The sequence below is a fragment of the Medicago truncatula genome, chromosome 7 (genome assembly GCF_003473485.1).
Source record: "Medicago truncatula cultivar Jemalong A17 chromosome 7, MtrunA17r5.0-ANR, whole genome shotgun sequence".
NCBI classification, from domain to species: Eukaryota; Viridiplantae; Streptophyta; class Magnoliopsida; order Fabales; family Fabaceae; genus Medicago; species Medicago truncatula.
Genome location: NC_053048.1, coordinates 33,734,725 through 33,755,617, shown reverse-complemented (window position 1 = coordinate 33,755,617; position 20,893 = coordinate 33,734,725). Strand labels below are relative to the sequence as shown.

Genomic DNA, 20,893 nt, shown 5'->3' with positions numbered 1-20,893 from the left:
TAGGAATAAGAATTGATTTGAGAACATGAGGGTGAAATAAAGGTCTTTATGAAATATGGGGACCATTTGTCTCTCAACTCTGTTGCTATCACTGCCAATAGGGCTAGCTTCCAAACAAGTGATGAAGTTGTTCATATGTTGCTTTCAAGGTTCTATGATAACAACGAGGAAGCAATAATATTTAAGTGACACAATTACATTCCCCACCACCACCCTCCTCGAATAGCATATAGGTGACATAGACTTGGGTGATGTTGGTGACATTGGTCAATCACAATGTCACAATGTTTGTGTTTCTCTCTCTTTCAGAAGCATTGTGACATTGTGATTGTCCAATGTTACCCAACTCTATGTCACCCAAGTGCTAGAAACACAAGCATTGTGACATTGTGATTGTCCAATGTCACCAATGTCACTCAACTATATGTCACCAAAGTGCTACCTCTTTCCCTTTCCTTCTCTCATTTTGAGAAATTATATGTCGTTTTATCGCTTGTGTATTTCTATGACTTTTTTATTTTTGAATAAATGTATTTATTTTTATTTTTTGAATCGGCAAAAATTTATTAAAACTTCAATCTCTGCACAAGACGAACAGAGACCGATGAAGTACAATAAAAAAACGTCGTATATAGGTGGAACACCTAAAAACAAAACACTGATAAAGACATCCATGCGATCAACACCCAAAAGGACATATATAAATGTATTTCTATATGAATTGAGTTTGTGATATTTAAATCAGGGTATATTTGGTTCCATTTTTTTTCTTCTTTCGCACCGGTTTCCGACCCACCAAAGGTGAGCGACTAATCCAGCTCATGTGTAGAGGCATGCGCACTGGCCAAGTGTTGTTCCCCCTGGAAATCGAACCTGGTATTTCCCAGGTACGTTCTTGGAATGAGCTCCTTGCCACCGGAGTCCAAACAACTTGGTTTATTTGGTTCCATTTTTGAATGAGATAAAACTGACTTTAGAGATGTAGCATTTATTTTGACATGTTTAATTGCTCACGAGCATAGTTTATTTTGCCTTATGAGTTGATTATAACTTGAAGTTAGAAATTAAATAATTGGATTCTAGAATTTATTTGACAGTCAAATTTATTGTTCAAACAATTTTACGTAAATATATTCAAACATAAGTCATCCTCCTTCAACTAACTTTAAAATGAGAAGTGTTTTCATCTACAAATGGATGGTCTAAAGATTGCTGATCATTAATACCTACTATACTTTTTTTAATTTTTTTATTAAACTTTGAACTTAATATATATATATAAACTATTATTTACGTTTGAATAGAAGGCAAGTGGGTAACAAGCTACACCGCTAGATCTTTTTGGATAGCAAAACCAATCCTCGTGAACACAACATTCATGGACCTAGGAGACATGACATTGCTCATATGTTAACTCCTTTTTTTTTTTAATTATGGATTTTGAAAAAATTCAACTTAATAACTTTTCATTTTAGATTTAAAAATGATTTTTTTTATAAAATAAGTTTTTTAAAAATCTTAAACAAACACTTAAATATATAACAAAATTGATTTTTTTATAACTTTTTTTTCATTCTAAAAAAATCATAAACAAACGGACCCAAGGTACCAAATTAACCTGTTTTTTTTATTTTTTTTATTTTTATGTTTCTAAGGTACCTGATTTATTTTTAAACACCCCTTATTATAGAGCATGTCACAAACAACATAAATCTCTCCCAATTCATACGTACTGATATGGAAATGAGGATATGACAATTTGGATGAAGGTGATGATTGGTGAATATGAGTTGCACTGTGATTGGTGGATATATTATAGGTCATAACAAAATTCAATTTATTTATTTACTTATATTCATGTAAAATCACCATCAATAGTGAACTAGTATGTCTTTTTGACTACTATCAAAAACAAAATAAGACTTTTTGACGAAAATTAACATTTGTGTTCATAGGTAATATAGCTAATGACATCTCTCTAACTATCCATTTACCTCTTCTTTTCTCATTTTTTAATTATATTCTTTATAAGGAATATTAAAAGGAATAATAAGGCCATGTCAAACAAAATAGGACTTTTCTCATTCTTCATAGGTATTTTTTAAAAGGAAATTTCATTCATTAAAGCAACTCAAGCCGTGCTAAAAAATTGCGAAATTTTTAAAATTACATGTGGCACACTAATTTAATAGACAACATTCGGAGTACATTAAAACTTGACTAAATAAACCGTCTCTATACCAATCTTTGAATTAAATGTTTTTGTGATGATAATGATAAACTAATTTGAATATACCTAAATTTTTGTTTAACCTTCGAATACACTTCCTCTTATCTTAAATAAATGAGAAAATTATTTTTTAGGTTCACTGAATATAAAAAAAAATATGATTTTAAAAAGGATGTTAGTGATACTCTCTTTAACACTCATTCTCTTATCTTGTGAAATCATTGTATGATCCACCATTTTAAACAGAACCATTTTAAACAGATTCAACATGATTTAAGTCAATAAAAAATTGAGTGTTAGATAGAATGTTGCTAGCCCAACTCATGATTTCAAATTTTAGAGAGATTTTTTATTTATTTTTTTGAAATTTTTGAGAGATGTAAATAAAAAAAACCTCTTTCATAAAGATCTAAAAATAAATCTAGTCTAACTTTTTCTTTCGGAGGAATAAATTGGTCTATAACTTTACATAAACAAAAGATGTAATATTTTTTTAATAATTTAGATGGTAAAAACTAAAGAATTTTTTCCAATAGAGATCATCAAAATCAAAATCCACAGTATTTTTTTAGCAAGAAAAAATATATTTATCCATTAATTTTTTTCTCCCATTTCTCTCTCTTCTTATCTTCTTTCTCTCTCTTCTATAACGCATAGTTTCTTTCTTTCTTTCTCTCTCTTCTTTTGCGGAACCCAAACACCACGACGGAGCCTCCGACCCGAATCAGCTCCGAACACCTTCATCTGCTTCTCCTTCATTCGCATTTCGCTCCCATTTTCTTCTTCTCGTTCTCTCCATTACCACCGAATCTGTAAGCATTTGATTCTCGTTCCATTTTCCTTTCGATTGATGGTACAATCACCATTGTTGAAGCTCAAAATCGTTCTTTTTTATTTATTGCAAAGTTCGTTAAAATCGTTTTTTTAACGTGCATTAGCTTGTACAATAGGCTAATTTCATTTCTATTTTTTGAATTTCTGGTAAAAGATTCTAATTTTGTTTATTTCCATTTTTTGTTTGGTTTGGGATTTTAGGGTTCTGAAGTTTTTGGTGGTAAAATTCTGTTGGTATTGTTTTTGAGGAAGAAAGGTAAAGAGGGTTATTAGGGTTTTCTTGAAAGCATTGATTTTTATTGGATATAGTTAAGAAAAAGGAAGAAGGTTAGGGTTAGAGGATAATGTGTATACTGTGTGTGATTCAGAAGTTATCTCGCCGGGTTGCTACTGTGCTACCATGGTTGGTTATACCATTGATTGGTTTATGGGCACTTTCTCAGCTTCTGCCGCCGGCTTTTCGGTTTGAGATTACTTCGCCGAGACTGGCTTGTGTTTTTGTGTTGTTGGTTACTCTCTTTTGGTATGAGATTTTGATGCCTCAGCTGTCGGCTTGGCGGGTAAGGAGGAATGCTAGGCTTAGGGAGAGGAAGAGGTTTGAGGCATTAGAGATGCAAAAACTAAGGAAGACAGCTACGAGGAGGTGTCGGAATTGTTATAATCCGTATAGGGATCAAAACCCTGGTGGGGGTCGGTTTATGTGTTCGTATTGTGGGCATGTTTCAAAGAGACCGGCGTTAGACTTGCCGCCAGGGTTGGGGATTTCGAATTCTGGCATTGTTAAGGAGTTGGTTGGTAAAAGTGGAAAGATATTAAATGGCAAGGTTTGGTCTGAAAATGGATGGATGTGCGGCCAGGACTGGTTGGAGAATGGAAATTGGATAGGTGGGCCTGTTCCAGGTAATCCCGGAAACTGGAAGGGCAATGAGAATGCTGGTCTTTTTGGAGGAGACGAGCATTGTGTAACAGACAACTCGTATTCCGGTATTTTGTTTTTTATTTGTAAAATTTTGACATATTTTTTCTTGAGCATTAGATGGCTCTGGAGAAAGATTTTTAGAGTTAGTTCAAGGGAAGAATGTTCATCGGATGCTGAACATAGGGCACTCTTAGCAAAACGAGGTGAGAATGGAGAAAGTCTTAATGAAAGTAGAGGGGAAAAAGCACGCAGGAAAGCCGAGGAAAAGAGGCAGGCAAGGCTAGAGAGAGAACTCTTGGAGGAGGAAGAGAGAAAACAGAGGGAGGAGGTTGCTAGGTTAGTGGAGGAGCGTAGGAGATTGAGGGATGAGAAAGCCGAAGCTGAAAAAGATCGCACAAGATCATTAAATCCCAGTAAGGAGACAAATAGCAGGAAGGAAACTGGAAAGAAGCGTCAGGAAAAAAGAAAAGATAAAGATAAAGGTTCTAGTAAGAGCAACTCTGATGTAGAAGAATTGGAAAGAAGAGCTGGAAAGGAAAGTGAACGGAAGCGTGATGTTGAGAAAAAAAGTGAAACAGATCGTAGAGAGAATCAAAAATCTGGGTTAGAGAGTGGCAAGGGACAGAGTACAGACAATGCACATAGTAAAAATGTGACTACGAACAATTATAACCGAGGAAATACTGGAACCAGGTACCTTGATCGCATGCGGGGTACATTTTTGTCATCTTCAAAAGCATTAGGTTTTGGAAGGGGAACTAATAGTTCTGCTACTATGGTGAAAGAAACCAAGTTTAACAGTTCTGTAGATCAAGTTCATACTGCTGCCAGCAAGAGAGATATTTTCCCTCCTGAACGTCCAACTGCAAAAACCAATTTGAATGGAGATGATAGGAATATCAATCACTCTGTAAGTGGCCCTTCGACCTGTTTTATTTTCTTCGCTATTTCATAATACTGTTATTGTTGAAGGCGATTGGTGTTGGAACATTAAGAACTTATTTTATTAAATGTTATGCGGATTTTTCAAATTATCCCTGTATTCAAATGTCTCTCTTATTACTTAATTTCATTGTATTTGTCGACATTCTAAACTTTCGGTCTCTGTTATTTATAAACAAAATTATGCGATGCTTTATTTAATAATAATAGCTTGCATATATAATCATCATAGTTGTATTTAGAAAAATCTGAAAGATAAACAATATTGCCATGATTGTTTACTGCAGGTACTTCCACAACCAAAGCCATGGACGGCGCCTAAAATGTCATGGCAGCAATTATTTACTCGATCTTCATCTGTTCCACAATCCTCCAATTCAAATGTAATATGTAGACCAAATTCCAAAACTCAAGCAGAAGCCAAAAGCCCTCAGTCATCTGGCCAGTCACCAGTTACTCAATCTTTTAACAATCCAATTCACTTTGGTCTTCCATCACCATTTAATGTTTCCACCCATCCAAATGGTGGATCAACCAGTAGTATAGGTTTTTCCCCTGCAATTGAACAATTATTCTCTCCCGTTAGAAATACATCACATGATTTTAGACATGATGATCAAGAGCTTTTTGAAGACCCATGTTATGATCCAATTCCAGCTTCCTTGCTTGGGCCTGTTTCAGAGTCCCTTGAGAATTTTCAGTTGGACTTGGGAACCGGCTTTGGGACGGACATGAATGTAGCAAAGCCTCACTCTTTAAAAAACATATCTGCGGGTTCCGATTTCAATAAGCCATCTCCGATTGAGTCCCCATTGTCCCGGGAAAAGCATGCTTCTTCTGGAGATGATGCAGCTGCTAATGATTATGGAACATGGCAGATGTGGAGTACTTCACCGCTTGGTCAGGAAAGCTTAGGCTTGGTAGGTGGCCCAGGAAGTTGGCTTTTATCCTCACAAAGGAATGTGCCAAGCAAGGATGATTTTATGCTTCCATCAGCTCAAAAGACTATGGCTTCCCTTTTCAACAAAGACAATAACATGATTTCCAATACCCATTCCCCTCAAAATGTTTTTCTTCCAAATGGTCAGAGTGGCGGCGGGAACATCAGTCCTGTTACAAGTTCAAGTAGTTATGATCCATGGTCACAAAGTACTTTATTCCCACCATTTTCAAGTGGCTTTAATGGCCATGAGGGAGCTACACAGACACAGAATGAAGTTATATATGGAAGTCCCAATGGATCTGCTAGTAGCCATGTACTTGAGGGTTCTCCAGCTAATGGCTGGTCCAAGTGAGTAATAACTATTTGACTTCTTTTTCTTTTTATCATTTACGTAACGTAGAATTCCTGCTGTATATGAATCTGTATTGTTGACCATTTTAAATCTATGAAACTTGTTTTGGCAAATTAATGAGAAAAATAATTCTCTTATTTTTTTTCCCAAATGAATTCTAGAGCTCTAAAGATTGATTGATGGGGATATTTTGAATCGTTCTATTTCTAGTGAGATTTATCATGCTTTGTTGACAAGTGATAGAACTATAATACAAGTGCACTTCGTTTCTATCCATATGCAACGACTTACATTATTTCTCCGTATATAACACACCCAAAAATATTTGAACGTGAATGCATATCATTAAGTATTTATGTCCTGTGTTTATTTCAAGTCAATCAACTCTCCATATTGCTTAGGGTGTTTTGGAACAGATTGATTTCATCAAATTTCAAATTTTCCTAATAGAAAACAGGCTTCTAAATTGGAGTTAGCTTCATGTCTTAAATGATAATAACCTTCTCTTGATGCTTGTTGGCAATAGCTTGACTGTTAGGCTAGCAGTACTCACTAAAACAGAAGTACATGCATCTAAACTGTGATGTTGTCATGTCCAGCCTGTATTTCTTAAGAGAAGAATAAAGAATTGTCAATTGATAGGGATAAGAGATAAAGTATATTGGAATAGATGGCCTCAATGTGGTTTTATAGAATTGTAGCTTTCTAAATACTCCCTCCATTCCTTTTGACATGTTGTAAGAATTTTGTTTCTATTATTTGTCGTTTTCAAGTTGATGGGAATAATTTATCAGACAACTGTGAGACTGGCGATGTTGCATGGAACAGAGTGTTGGCAGGTATAGAGCCAGCATGAGAATATAATAAGTGTAGCGGCAATGAGAATGTTGCATTGGATGTGTGATAAGACTAGACAGGATAGGATTAAAAATGACAACATTAGAGAGAGAGAGAGAGAGAGAGAGTTGGGGTAGCACCTATAGTAGAAAAGTTGGTGAAAACTAGGCTTAGGTGGTTTGGGCATGTAGAGAGAAGAAATGATTCTATAGTAAGGACAGTAGATCTGATGGGGGATAGTCAGATCACTAGAGGTAGAGGAGGACCTAGAAAAGATGGTGAAAACTAGGCTTAGGTGGGTTGGGCATGTAGAACATTATGGCACAATTTGATCCATGTTGCCGACCCCACTTAGTGGGATAGGACTTGGTTGATATTGTTGTTGCTAGTCGTTTTTCAAAGTTGAATGCAACATTAATTATTGATTTGTAAATAATACACTTCACTATTTATTGCTAAGAGAACAATAGATGAAATTGGATAATAAATAATTAAGGTTATTATAGAAAAAAGACATAGTTTCATCAAAAGTAACAAAAGTTGTTGATTCTATTAGTATGTGTAAATGACCTTAAAAAGGAAATTAAAAAGGAATGTAGGCAGTGTTTCCTAATAATTAATGTGATAGAAAGTAGAAACTGATATCAAAATATTACTTAATAGTAATATTACAATAGAATCCCAAGAAATTCGAGTCCTGGTTCCCTCCTCTTCAAGAATTCGAGAGCTTGATCTCTCCCTAACATTTCTTTATCCAAATAACTGACTGCCCCTCTTTTCGTCTGGTCTCTATTTATAATACTAACTCCCAATAACAGTTTTATAGAAATTCTGCAGATAACAGTTACCGCAGATAGCAGTTACTGTACATGTAACAATTACTAATTTATAGTATATTAAATAAACAATTTACTAATATTATATAACTTCTGCCCTTAGGAGTCCTATTACTAATGTAATGTTATTTGGCCACTCCTTTTTAACACTCATTTTAAAAAATGTCAACACATTGTAAATGGATAATTTTTTTAAAATAATACATTGATTTTTTTTAAAAAAAAAAATGATCCAGCCACAATGTGCTGACGAGTGTGTCAAAAGGATGTTGCAAGCATTCCATTTCCCCTAATTTTGGCTTTTTCCGTTGTCCATTGGCCACATATTTATGCATATGAAAGCTAACTGTATGATCGTAAAGCAATCTTGTGGATTCCTTTGGATGCATATATAACCAAATGTGTCGTTGGATTTATGCTGTCTCATCAAGTAAATATGGAATAAGTCACAAGTCAAATGATATCGGCAGGCTTTTTACTCACGAAATTATAGGATTTGTACTGGCACGGGACAAAAAATGGTTTAGTTGGTGGTGTTGGACTGCATGCATTTTTTTTTTTTGCGCCTGTGCTGCTGTTTACCATACAAGCATGTTCATTGATAAGTCTTTGTCCTTATCAATTTGATAGGCCTTTCTAGATAGACTTCCAGCTAAAATGATATAAAAGTGAAAAAAGGAATCTCTGATTACATCTGAAATCTTGGCACAGTCTACATGTCTTGTAAAGTATTTTCGGCACAGAGTGACCCTTTTGACTTCTTGTGCTGATTTTGTCTTGGATATGCTCTTTTCCCTGATTCTGTAATTTGTTTGGCATTTTGTGTGACCCTTTTGATGTTTGTACTGATATAGTCTTGGGTGTGTTCTTCTGAATTCTACAACATGTGGTCCTCCTCCCCTTTTGACCTTGTTCTTTTACTTAGAATGTGTTTGTTCTTTTTAAAAAAGCTAGCTTATTTTAACTGGTAAATTTTAACAGGCTGTGATTTTTGTTTACTTTGCAGAAAGGAATGGCCTCCTATACATGGCTCAGCGGAAAGCATAGGTAAGTCATCGGTTTCGCGTCCACATAATGGGGGTTCACAACCAACCTCAGATGTACAGTCATTTTGGTCTTTTGATTAAGTAGATGATAGTGACAGGGGTAAGAGGGACTTGATAAACACAAATGTTGTTGAGGCTATAGTATAGCTTCTTTTGGGGGAAGAGTTTACAATTTGTATCTTCCTTTCTTCTTTTATGAGGGAAGATTGATGTTTACATGATATTAGCATTGATGATAGGAATACAGTTGGATGCATGTCAACAAAGAGAGGTACCCCATTTTGACGTAAATTTATTGTCCTTTGGAAAATGGTGCCTTCACATTCCCTCTTGTCATGGATATGTCAAATATGCAGCAATTGAAGCCTTTGTATGGAAAACTAACTAACATGACCTCAGTTGCCTATAAAAATTGTCATGTTTCTGTATGTCTCGTAATTTTAGAAATCGAGCTGCATCTTTGATCACATTGTGCAAAAGTTGGATGTAATCCTCTACCCTATTTTAAAACTCAACCATAGTGAAATTTATTCTTACTTTTTGATTAAGAATTTAATGACATGCACTAACAGTTTAAAAGTGTTTTACAAGTTATTCAATTATAATTCTTAATCAATAGGAAAGGGTATAATTTGGGTATCTCTTTAGGAGCTAATAATAGAAGTTAACCACATTTTCCACTATATCTATCTGGTGAAGCATCGTCTTACCATGCTCTCGGGCATACATACAAGGAAGATACCGAGGAAAACAAAGTTTGCACAATTAAAATAGTTAGAGAAAATGAGACATGATAATCAAAACTTTTGGTCGACTGGAAAACAAAAGAAACCAGCATCATTGGACAAACAATACTAGAATGCATACCATACAATTCAAAAGCCATCTACAAGAAGAACTATAAAAAAGATCCATGATGTTGGCAAAAGCAAAAAACCATATGGACAAACAAACAAACATAAATGTTAAGAGATATAAATTATTCTTGTGCCTCTACGTCCAAGTGCTCAAGACTAAGAAGTCTACTGGTGTTGCTACATTCTTTAAGATCGAATCAGGCTTGCGTCAATTGTTGTTATTCACTAGGGAGAGTCGATCTCAGCTAAAGGAAATTTCTTGATGCCAATTGTGTAAGGAAAAACTATTTAACTTGAATCATGTCTTGGATAAATCAAAACACAAATAAAAAACCTAATATACGGTACCTCAAATCAAAATATATTTCTTTCGAAGAATTTTGACAGCGAAAATTTGAAAATATCATTATTTTTTTCTTATCTAGCAAAGATAAATAAGAACACAAATATAAAACCTTGCAAATTTATATACATTTTTTTTAATATCTAAAAAAGAAAAAATGTCCGTCCGTCTATAGGTCGTCCATCTAACGTGTTTCAACCAATATTCCTCCCCCTAATTTTCCTCCTCCTATTAGTGAACCTATTGAGCTCACAAAGAACCAAGAGATAGTGAAAATACCTTATCTTGATGCTTTTAGGACTCTCGAGTTCGATAAGAATAATGTTCGAGCATAATTAGTTGCCATGAGACAAGATACTTGAAATATTATATGAAGATTTAACAATAATTAATTGCAATGTCATTAATATACATAAGGTCAGAGTGAAATGCACACTTACAAACTGACCATGCATATACCAATGACATGCTAATTTACTATAATTAATGTATCAAAACATCATTTCAAACATCTTGATTCCAATGGCCACTAACCGTGTTCATTGTTGTTCTTATAGAAATCAAAGTCCTAAGAAGTAAAAACATCCGGATAAAGTATATGTACTGTCATTATAATCTTAGAGGGTACATTACATCGAACAATACAAAATGAAAAATTAGACGAAAATATTTGCTGAAGGAAATTAAGCCGGCCTTTCATAGACACAAGAAAGTTAGTTGGATGGTGACAACTAGGATACCCATGGAAGAATGGTGGGTAATTTACTCCAACCAATACACATTAGCCACATAAGCACATTTTTAAGTGGTATCCATGAACTATCTTGACCACACCAACAAATTGCTCATTTTCATTGGTTGGTGGGTAAATTATCCACCATTCTTCAAAGGTAATCTAGAAAAAACCTAGTTGGATCCATTTCTAAATATTAAAATAAAAAAGAATATCGATAAATTGAATACCAAATTAACAAAGCCTGAAACGCATAACAAAGTAACAAACATAAATTGACACAAGCAAATAATTGTCCAAACTCGACAACATTAATTAAGAAATAAAATTGAAAACAAAATCAACATGCATCAAGAAATAATAATATTTTCTCAAAAAAACAAACAAAAATATACAATTTTCCCTAAACGTATTCAGCCAAGGTTGTTAGTAGAATCGCAGCCTAATCATTAACATCTTCCCTTCAATTGGCAATTAAAATCTAATAACAAAACAAAAATTGATAAATAAAGAATACAGTAGATAAAAATGAAAAACTATGAATAGAAAACAAGAACGTATAGTTAAAAGGGACAACAGTTTCAATTCAAATATACGATTCTATTTGAATTTATTTGTGAATTTCTCCTGAATTTAGCTCAGTTAGTAGAATTGCATAATATATGCAGGGGTTGTGGTTCAAATTTCGGACATTCCACTTATTCATCTTTGTAAAAGGTGAATTTCCAATCGTTAAATTGCTTGACAATATATTTTTTTACTTTGTCAACTTTTTTTAGGTGAATATATTATTGTTGTTATTATTATTATTATTATTATAGCCTACTTTATTTTTGAAAAATGACATTTTAGGGTAAAATCAACAAAAAAATATTGATTGAAGTAATTAGAGAGAAAGTGACAAACGTCTCACCAGTCAATAAATTCAAGGCTAAAGAGAGAGAAAAAAATGCATATGCAGAAGAGAAAAAATTTATATTACAAAACAAAGAAACCCTAAGAGTTTTGAGAGAAATTTTATCTTTACTAATGTAGAGGGAAAAATGGGAGAGAGAAAAGAAGAGAGGGGAGAACTTTGAGTAGGAAATGAAACGAGGGAGCATGAGTGTAAGGAAGAAGTTGTATACGTTTATTAATAGTCTGCTAGATTGTTATAGTTCGAATCATCGTAATAATTAGTAATTAGTCATTCAATCATTGTAGTACAATTCAAATTAGATACATTACACAAATTGCTTTTATATGTTTGTTACATATAATACAAGGTTGGTGATTTGCAGCAAAGACTATGAAAGCTTAAAATGGAAAAAAGGGAAAAAGTAAATGATAAAGATGAATTGGAATGAACCTCAAGAGAAATGATACGTTGCATGTATTACCATTGTTTGTTTTATTTTTTTGGGGTTCTGTTTTCTTGTCTTTATGAATTTTTTTGAGAGGCTTTTTGTATTTTTCCTATTTTTGGCATTTTTATTTTTAGATTATAGTTCTATTTTATTATTAGATTTTTTTAAGAAGTATTATTAAAGTTTATTAATACAAGAAAAAGAGTATTTCTTTTTTTCATATATTTATAGGGACAAAAAACATATTTAACCATAATATATATTATAAAAAAGTTGGACAAAATTAGGGTATATCAGAAAGAGTTTAGTGAATTCATTCGTTAGTGTTTTTACATCAAACATTGATGGTAAATAATTAACTCCTACTCCAATTTTCGTTATTATTAAAAAATATCTACTAGTATTTTTCATCAAAAAATAAAAGTATTTTATTTAGGGAATTTAACTTCTTAAGTGCTAACCTCATATATGAGACCATTGAAATTAATTTCTAAAATTATCTGCTTCTTTACAATTTTCTAAAATTTCAAAGGATTTTGTGAGAGCTTTACTCGAACAAACAAAAAAGAAAAATTTATCATTATGGAATAAGGGGAAAACAGATGCATAAATTAAATAGACAGAGATGATGGGAGAAGGGGAAGAGGGAGTAAATTTGGTATTGTATGTGTACTATTACATATGGTTGGACTTTAAAATCTAATGGTGAAAACAGCTTTTACATGGAGCAAGCATTGGTCTAGCCTTGCATCTGACTAAAGCCCAGGGTTTGTACACCTTAATCAAATATTAGAAAATTATGGTTAATGTTTATAAGCAAATATTGGTGGCTGGTTGTTTGAACTATAAACCTTAGTTGATTTAAGGTGTTGATCATATTCAACAGTTATATAACAAATTTATTGATGCTATAGATGAAATTTAAGAATCCTACTTAAAATTAAGGTAGCCAACAGGAGTAAAAGGACTCAACAATTTATCATTAAGTTCTTCTACATTTTTTTCTTCCTTTTCAGCCTCTTTAAAATATATTTTCTGAAAATTTCGAACTCAATACACAATTTTTTTTCACTATACTAAATCAAGATCCATCACAAGCAGAACAAAATCAGCTTAGTTTATCTCATTCCAAATATCTTCTGTCTCAATATTTACAGCTCAATCAAGCCTACAGTCCACGTTCTTCTCTGCCAGAAAACCTTGTTCTTGCTCATGACGGTAATCTGCCAACAATAGGAGTATCCCATGACATTAGCAAATATCTTGGGGAAATACCAACAGATCCTTTGAGGCCTAACAGATCGGTCTAGCCAAATGCCAACTGTTGGATTAATCTACGACTGAGGGTGTTTATTCTCTCAAAACCGCTAATCCAACAGCCAACATTTGATTGGACTGAGCTGCAAGGATGACTCCATAATACAAAACCAAGAAAATAGTGATTATGCAAAATATAAAAATTTCAACTGATATGCAATTATAAGCTGACAGTTGATGCTGATGGAAGAAAGCAAAACAAAAGACAAAATGGTATATTTGATTATAACCCTAGTCCAGTGATTCGGACATTAATATCCAGTGCCAATTGAAAAGGTAGTGGATATAGAGCCATGTGCATACCATTGTTGGTTTTTCCTGAATTCAGTAAGCACTGGATATATGTTCTCAAAGGCTGTGTAAGTCTCATCTCTCACCTAAACAAAATTGAAATTAAGACATTAGTACAATGAGGCAGAAAAATGGTAAAAATATAAAACTACATGGGAGTATCTCAAGACCAATACCTTGGCTCCTGTCAGAACAATTTTCCCAGATACGAATATAAGCAATACTATCTTGGGTTGCTTCATTCGATAGATTAGTCCTGGAAACAACTCTGGTTCATACTATCACCAGGAACAAGCAAGTTTAACATATGTTTATCATACACTAAAATTCTACTATATAAAGAAATTAGGAAATCAAATACACATGCTCAGACACAACTTTAAATGGCCCTTTCCGTCAATATATATACTTGTACCGTACACACGCATTGTGACTGAAAATAATCCTCGTTAAGTGCTCTCCAGTTCGAATTTTAAAAACTCAACCCTTAAAAGATACAAGTAACTACAGGAAAAAAAATGCATTTTGTAGTGGCTATTTTAAGGACAAAGCAACTTCTACTTGATAAATATAAAATAAATCTGGATTTGTGATTGATTGGCTGTCATGGAAATCAGGATTGATTTGTATCTGTTTTGTTTTCCATAGGGCACACTTTAGATACTAGTGTCTCTAATGAAGTTCCAGTCTTCTGTAAAATACTAGACTTCAGGTATATAATCGAAGGAAACAGTGCAAGAGTCATGTGAGATTGATAATAGTGATACATTATTTCCTCAAATTCACCAGGGGAAATAGAAAGCAATAGCTTCGTATCATACTTACACTTGAGAAAGCACCATGGGAATATGCAAGACCCTCGAGTCGTATGGGGAACTTGACATCACAAGAGCCGACAATGTTCTGAATCTTAAAATCCTAAAGCATGATATAAAAGGAATAAATCAATTATCAAGCACCACTCGTGTAGTGTTGGGTGGGAAAATGATAAACAATTTTGTATAAAGCAACTTTTATAGAGATAATGAGAAAGAGTAGAAGTAGTACCTTAAACTTAGCGGGGAAACCCAGTTTCTGGATAATTCTAGCATACTGAACAAGGAGAAAACAGAAATTAGAAAATATTGTATACTATATAGATTTTCAAAAATGTGTTTATCATGTTTAGCCAAATATGAGGAGAACAACAAATTAATAAAACCATTTATCCTCCTCCATAGGTTTAAGAAGCTTAGTTTTTAAAAAAATGAATCTACTCAAAAACAAGCTAAGATTAACTTGAGAAACTTCAATAGTACAAAGGAAGAATGAGCTTAGAGAAGAAAAGAACATTAATTTACCTTCCTTGCTGCCAATTTTGATTGCACCTCACTCTTAGCTCCAGTACAGACCTACCAATGGCAATTAAAAAAGCATTAAAAGAAACCCATAACAAGCAACATGCTTAAATAATTTGTCATTGCACAAGTAGTGATAGAGTCCCCTCAGAAAAAGCAGTGAACAATGTGGTTCAAATATAAATAGAATATCTTCCTCGTTTTTATTTTTATGCACAAAATATATTGGGGTTTTTCCATTATACCCTCTTAACATATTATCTATGCCTGGCAAGAGAAACCTTTTTTTCTTCCGTCCATTATGTTTCTCTCCCCTTTGCATCCATCCATCATATCTACAGATCCGAGATTCATTTCACCTCCTACCAACCGCACCACCCTCATTGACCGTCTAGCACTATGAGGCTCGCCTCACTAGAGCAATGCAACCACATGTGTCGACTACATCTCCATTCGGGAAGCACGTGGCAGCTCCTTTGAACCCATCTCTGACCACAATCATTACAGTCCTCTCAACAAAATTAAATTCCAACCACCCCAGCCATCACATCACCTTCTCAGCTAGTCACCCCGCAGTGGTTTTATGACTCCAAAATTCTAGGACAACTCTTGTGATACAGGCCTTGATTGGGCCACCAAAACAAACAACCAAGTACAAGTTGGTTGTGAAATTGCATCAAGCTATTGCAACTAAGTTAGACAAAAGTACTACATGCAACGTAAAGAACATACCATCTTGCCAGATGCAAAAATAAGTGCTGTTGTTTTTGGTTCCCGGATCCTCATAATCACAGCAGCAAAACGCTGCAAAGGTTCAAATCACAGAAATCAGCACTGCAGAAAATGGACTAACTAGCAGGACAACATATTAAGCATAGAAGTTTGTTGTTTAACCATTCATCATTGATTCGGATAATAAAAGTATAGTGCATAAGTGGTTTGCATCAATAGTAATGCTGGTCGAATGTCTTATAGATCAACCAAGACTCTTAAGGACCAGATAGAAAGACTGTCAAGGAGACCAAACTCCACAACTAAACAAAAACCAAGTCAACCTTCATTGGAATTGTGGTGCAAAACAACAAAATATATGATGTATGTAGGTGAAACTCAATTGAAAAACAAAACTTGCCTTGGGATTGTACTCTGCATTACGAGCTTGAAGCGCAATTGATTTCAGCTCCAACTTACAGTCCAAATTGACAGTTGACACAATATTTCTGCCAAATATAAATAGCACATTTTTAGATATTACAATATGCACACATATGCAATCAATAAACTATCTAAATATTTCCGCGTCAAGCACATTGAGCATATGTTGAGTTTATCATAGAAGAAACACACACACACAAGAACATAAACCTGGAAAAGAATATACCACAAGTAATTCCAACTGGAATATAAATACTCTCCATTATGAACATTTTAATTTTACCAAATCTCATTCACAAAGCTTCGTTGGCATAAAACTTTATTGGGCTAAGCCCCTTAAAAAGAGCAGTTATCAGTAAAACCAATCAAACTGTATACTCCAACAATTGACAAATACGGAAAACAGGACTGACCATGTATAGGAAAATCACATGCAAGATAGTTTGTTCAGCCCAATCATCAATAAACTCATATGAACAAAGCTAAAGACACAAGCTAAATTTTGGTAGCAGTAAACCCATCAGAAGAGAGTTAATTTTATCATTATTATTTGCATGCAATGCTCTCAATGTCATAAATGGTGTTGGTTTGGATAGCTAAATAAGGCCACTTGTTTACTATGTAGCATAGACACCTCTGATCGAAGGCATATCTGGTGTCCGACATAGACACATGTGAATACATTTAATTAATTCATTTTCTCAAATTATGACCAGTGTTGACAACTCGTCGGTGTCATTGTCCGTGTCAGTGTTTCATAGCTAATTCTTTATTACAAATTAACATATCCACAAACCATAACACAAACTCTCACTTCCAAAACACACAGCAGACAAACAATCATTCATCTTCTCATGCTTGCAATCACAATGAAACACTTAAATGAAAGAAACTCACTGAAGAGTAGGCACAATTCCAGAAGGGTGCTTTGATAAATCCACAGGTTGGCTCCCTTCCAATCCTTGGTCAGCCATAAGCTCCTATTCACTCTTAATTTGTATAAGCTATTCTTCAAAATCAACAAAAACAACCATATTCCACATTAATCAGTACCAAAACCTTAACTTAATTAAAAAATCAAAATAACCCAGATCTCTAATTATCCAATAATCATTAAAAAGAACAAAGAAAGAAACCAATTAGGTTATAAAAACATCATCTTTAAGAAAAAAAATCTTAAAAAAACAATTTTTTTCTGACAATTAGATGTAAATTTCAAAAGGGTATTTAGATCTAGTAATTTTAAAGAAGTATTACGGAAATCAGACCTTAAAAGTGAAAATTAAGAATTTTTTTTTGTTTTGGATGTTTTTTGTATGATTTTTTTGATGGATCTGAGAGAAATTGGAGTTGAATTGAAGGGATTTGAATGAAGAAGTGTGTGTTTGGAGAGAGCGGGAAGAGATTGAAGTGAGAATTTGTAAGTTGGGGTATAAAAAGGGAGAGAGTTTATATATGTAAGAGAGATTGTGAATGCGATTGGAAGAGAAGAAATGATGGATCTGTTGGATTATGAAGATAGAGGAGAGAGAATGAAGGTAAAAAGAGGTTGGGGTTGATTTGCCACCTACTTTTTTCTATCTGACTGTTTTGCCATTTGTTGTTATAAGAAAAGGGGACTGTTTTAAAAGGGTATAATGGGGAGGATATATGTGTGAAGGTTAAACGGCAATGATCTGTGTCGTTTGGTCAAAATGCGATTTATTTGGGGGATGTTATGTTTTCAATCGAGTGATCTTGTCCATCCAAAAATAAAAACAATGATCTTGTTAAATAAATTCAAGGTTTTGGTGCTGTGTAAAAAAGAACAAGATGATTTACAACCATTGGATGATTTACAAAGTTTTAATATATATCATCAAATAATGATCCAAGGGTTGCAATTGAAAACTGTGTGAAATTGTGGGGTTTCTTCAGAGTAGAGAAATCCTGACCCTTATAGGATTCACAGTTCATGTGATCGTTGTGATATGTAGAGAGACGAGAATGATTCATGGTTTAAAGTTTTAACAAAATAAAGATATGGATTGTTAAATGGCGGTGTGATTACGAGTTCAAGTAGAGATTCTATGTGGTGGAGAGATATTTTAAATAGTAGGGCATGAGTACCACAATGACCAAGTTAATTGGTTTTAACAAAATAGAAAAAATGATTGGTTATGAGAGGAACTCATTGTCTCGCATGATCCTTGGATTAAGGGATTAATTTAGTAGATTATACGGTTTGACTATTCATAAAAAAGGGTCATTGTTGCTAATTTGGTGTTGAATGGTGAAGAGGGGGGCGGGTTTATGTGGAGTTGCATGCGTATGTTGTTTCAATGCGAAGAAGAGTCAGTTACAGAGTGTTTTTTGTATGTCGATAATCTTATTTTTCAAGAAAACAAAATTAAATGCACTTGCAGAAATATACTTGGTGGTAACTTTTTAGTCAAAGGAGCTTACTAGATGTTGATGACGAACACAAGCATTTAAAAGTCTCCTATTTGCGATCTTATGTGGAATAAAGTTACTCCAGTGAAGATCCCTCTTGATGTGGATGTTATTACAAAATAGACTTTCTACAAAGAATAATATTGTCAGTTGAGAAAAAGCTTCTATGGACTTGCATTGTGCTAATGGATGTGCCCTCTTTTGGTAATATTTAGATTTTAGTTTTGTATTGGTTGTGCATTAGTAGTATCATACCAAATATTGTATTGGATCACGCTTAATTTGATTGGCTTATATTTGAATAGTAGAGTGCATCATGAAATGCAGAGTATGTACAATCCTATGTTTGAATAGTAAAGTGCATCTTGAAATGCCAATGTTATTTGGATGAATTGTGTCTGAGTTATTCACCTTACATGCACTACCGTTATTCTCAATATATTTTACTATTCAATTAGATGTCAATATTATTTGGTAGTGAGTTTTCCTCCTTTATATTTGAATGACTTGAGTGTAAGTTATTTGAAAAGCTCGAAATGTCAATATCTTTTTATAAAAAGAGCTTGTATTGGGTTTATTTTTGTGTTAACCTTTCGGTTCTCAGGGAAAAAAGACCCTAGTAATCTGGAGTTTGTGAGGAATCGTTCCACCATGAATCGAATTTAGGTTCTCTTGAACAATCTATCCTTAGTAAAGATCATTAATCACTTAAACTCAATTATTTGGTTTGATTAATTTAAAACCTATTAAATTGTTGTCATGTCTATGGTTCAAAATAAATCTTAAAAGATATAAAGTCGAGCTTCATCAATAGTAGTCACATCCTATTGGTTTTTTAATTTTTTTTTTAAAACTCGGTATCCAATCCAAGAATCGACTAATTTGAGGGGACCAATCCCACCGTCCACTTTGCAGGGGCCCCGTTTAAAGTCAGAGCAAGCTCTGTATGGACTTAGCCCACCGAAATTGGCACCAGAGGGGATCGAACCTGAGACCTCTGGATGAGCAAACTCCAAGATCCGAAGCCAACCACTAGGCCAACCCCAAATGGGTTAGTCACATCCTATTATGTGTTTGAGTGCTTTATTCCTTTTGATAGTTTGTTTGTTTTGATAGGCTTCATTCCTTTAGCATTTGTTTTTTATTATCATCGACACATCTTCAACCTTGAGTAGTTTTCATCGATATATTTGTTTGATTTCGTAGAGAGAAAAAAAAAAGGTAAAAGGTGAGCTAAATCACAAATATTTGTCCATTGAAGAATGCTATCAACATCCTCTTTTCAATTGTCACTCAAACGCTCTCTCTTTTAATGAGTGAAATCAGTGTGGATCTCACACTTTAAAACTGAAATCGACATAAAATAATGGAACACACATTTGTTTCATCCAATTAAAGAATGTGTGTTTGAGTGAATGTTTAAAAGAGTGTAGTTAGCACTTCTCCATATATATGAAATTGCAATTGCAAATATATCAACTGCTTATCTCACAGTTTTGTTGTGCGGGGTATGTTTCACTAGAAGTTATCACTGAAGTTTTTTAAAGTTAGTTATAAGTGATATTGACATGAGTCATGACATGGTATAAAGCCCAAACAATCCAAGAATTCTACATTGTTTTACCAGTAAGGAATTACATTTTAAAATCACACCATAACTTGTTCTCTTAAAAATACAGTACAACTTGCAAAACATTCATTTCATTTCTCAAAAGAAAATAAAGGTGGAAATTCCACTATAACATGAGTGCCAAAGTTTCATTATTTAATCATCAAACCACGGCTTCGGATCACATCACTGCTGGTATTACCCGCCTAAAATTGAATCAACCAATTTGATTCTTAGTTAAGTAAACTGAAATTAACTTTTATCATAAGTTAATCACATAATTTGAATTAGTAAAATTAATTAAATGAAAACGCAACATCAATATAAGTGATTATGTGTACTTCACATGTTAACATAAAGAAACAAAATTGACCCAACTTCATCTCTAATCACATGTCAGACCAAATGGAAAGCATAATATAAACCAGAACAGTTTCAAAAAACCTTTAGGCAAAGTAATATTAAATATAAGTATTTATGTTATGGTTTCTGCCTTCTGTGAATTGTGATGAATGATTAAATTAGCTATGCTA

General features: G+C 33.7%; 2 protein-coding genes across 3 annotated transcripts; one reads left to right on the top strand and one right to left on the bottom strand.

The window, feature by feature from the left end:
- The first annotated feature begins 2,852 nt into the window (after positions 1 to 2,852).
- LOC25498822 (stress response protein NST1) lies at positions 2,853 to 9,367 on the top strand. Its single transcript, XM_013593778.3, has 4 exons — positions 2,853 to 3,042; positions 3,266 to 4,893; positions 5,213 to 6,216; positions 8,900 to 9,367. Exons 2-4 carry the CDS (start codon positions 3,409 to 3,411, stop codon positions 9,018 to 9,020), a joined length of 2,610 nt encoding a protein of 869 aa, XP_013449232.2. The 5' UTR covers positions 2,853 to 3,042; positions 3,266 to 3,408; the 3' UTR covers positions 9,021 to 9,367.
- A 3,727-nt stretch (positions 9,368 to 13,094) lies between these two features.
- On the bottom strand, positions 13,095 to 17,852 carry LOC25498820 (TATA-box-binding protein). Of its 2 annotated transcripts, none has more exons than XM_024771226.2 (10): positions 17,587 to 17,852; positions 17,216 to 17,327; positions 16,296 to 16,383; positions 15,896 to 15,967; positions 15,167 to 15,217; positions 14,874 to 14,918; positions 14,652 to 14,744; positions 14,003 to 14,104; positions 13,839 to 13,912; positions 13,095 to 13,441 (listed from the first exon to the last, which is right to left on the bottom strand). In XM_024771226.2, coding segments are annotated over exons 2-10 (603 nt in total). In that variant the 5' UTR covers positions 17,293 to 17,327; positions 17,587 to 17,852; the 3' UTR covers positions 13,095 to 13,440. The 2 variants fall into 2 exon arrangements, with proteins under 2 accessions (XP_024626994.1, XP_013449229.1); XM_013593775.3 differs by having other exon boundaries at positions 13,134 to 13,441; positions 17,216 to 17,322.
- Between the last annotated feature and the right edge of the window lie 3,041 nt (positions 17,853 to 20,893).

Excerpts from the sequence above, each read along its gene's own strand:
- LOC25498822 (XM_013593778.3), top strand. The coding sequence starts at position 3,409 with ATGTGTATACTGTGTGTGATTCAGAAGTTATCTCGCCGGGTTGCTACT. Across the intron at positions 4,894-5,212 it reads ATAGGAATATCAATCACTCT|GTACTTCCACAACCAAAGCC; the intron begins GTAAGTGGCCCT and ends TGTTTACTGCAG. Across the intron at positions 6,217-8,899 it reads CCAGCTAATGGCTGGTCCAA|AAAGGAATGGCCTCCTATAC; the intron begins GTGAGTAATAAC and ends TTTACTTTGCAG.
- LOC25498820 (XM_024771226.2), bottom strand. The coding sequence starts at position 17,292 with ATGGCTGACCAAGGATTGGAAGGGAGCCAACCTGTGGATTTATCAAAG. Across the intron at positions 15,968-16,295 it reads ATGCAGAGTACAATCCCAAG|CGTTTTGCTGCTGTGATTAT; the intron begins GCAAGTTTTGTT and ends GAACCTTTGCAG. Across the intron at positions 14,745-14,873 it reads GTTTCCCCGCTAAGTTTAAG|GATTTTAAGATTCAGAACAT; the intron begins GTACTACTTCTA and ends ATCATGCTTTAG.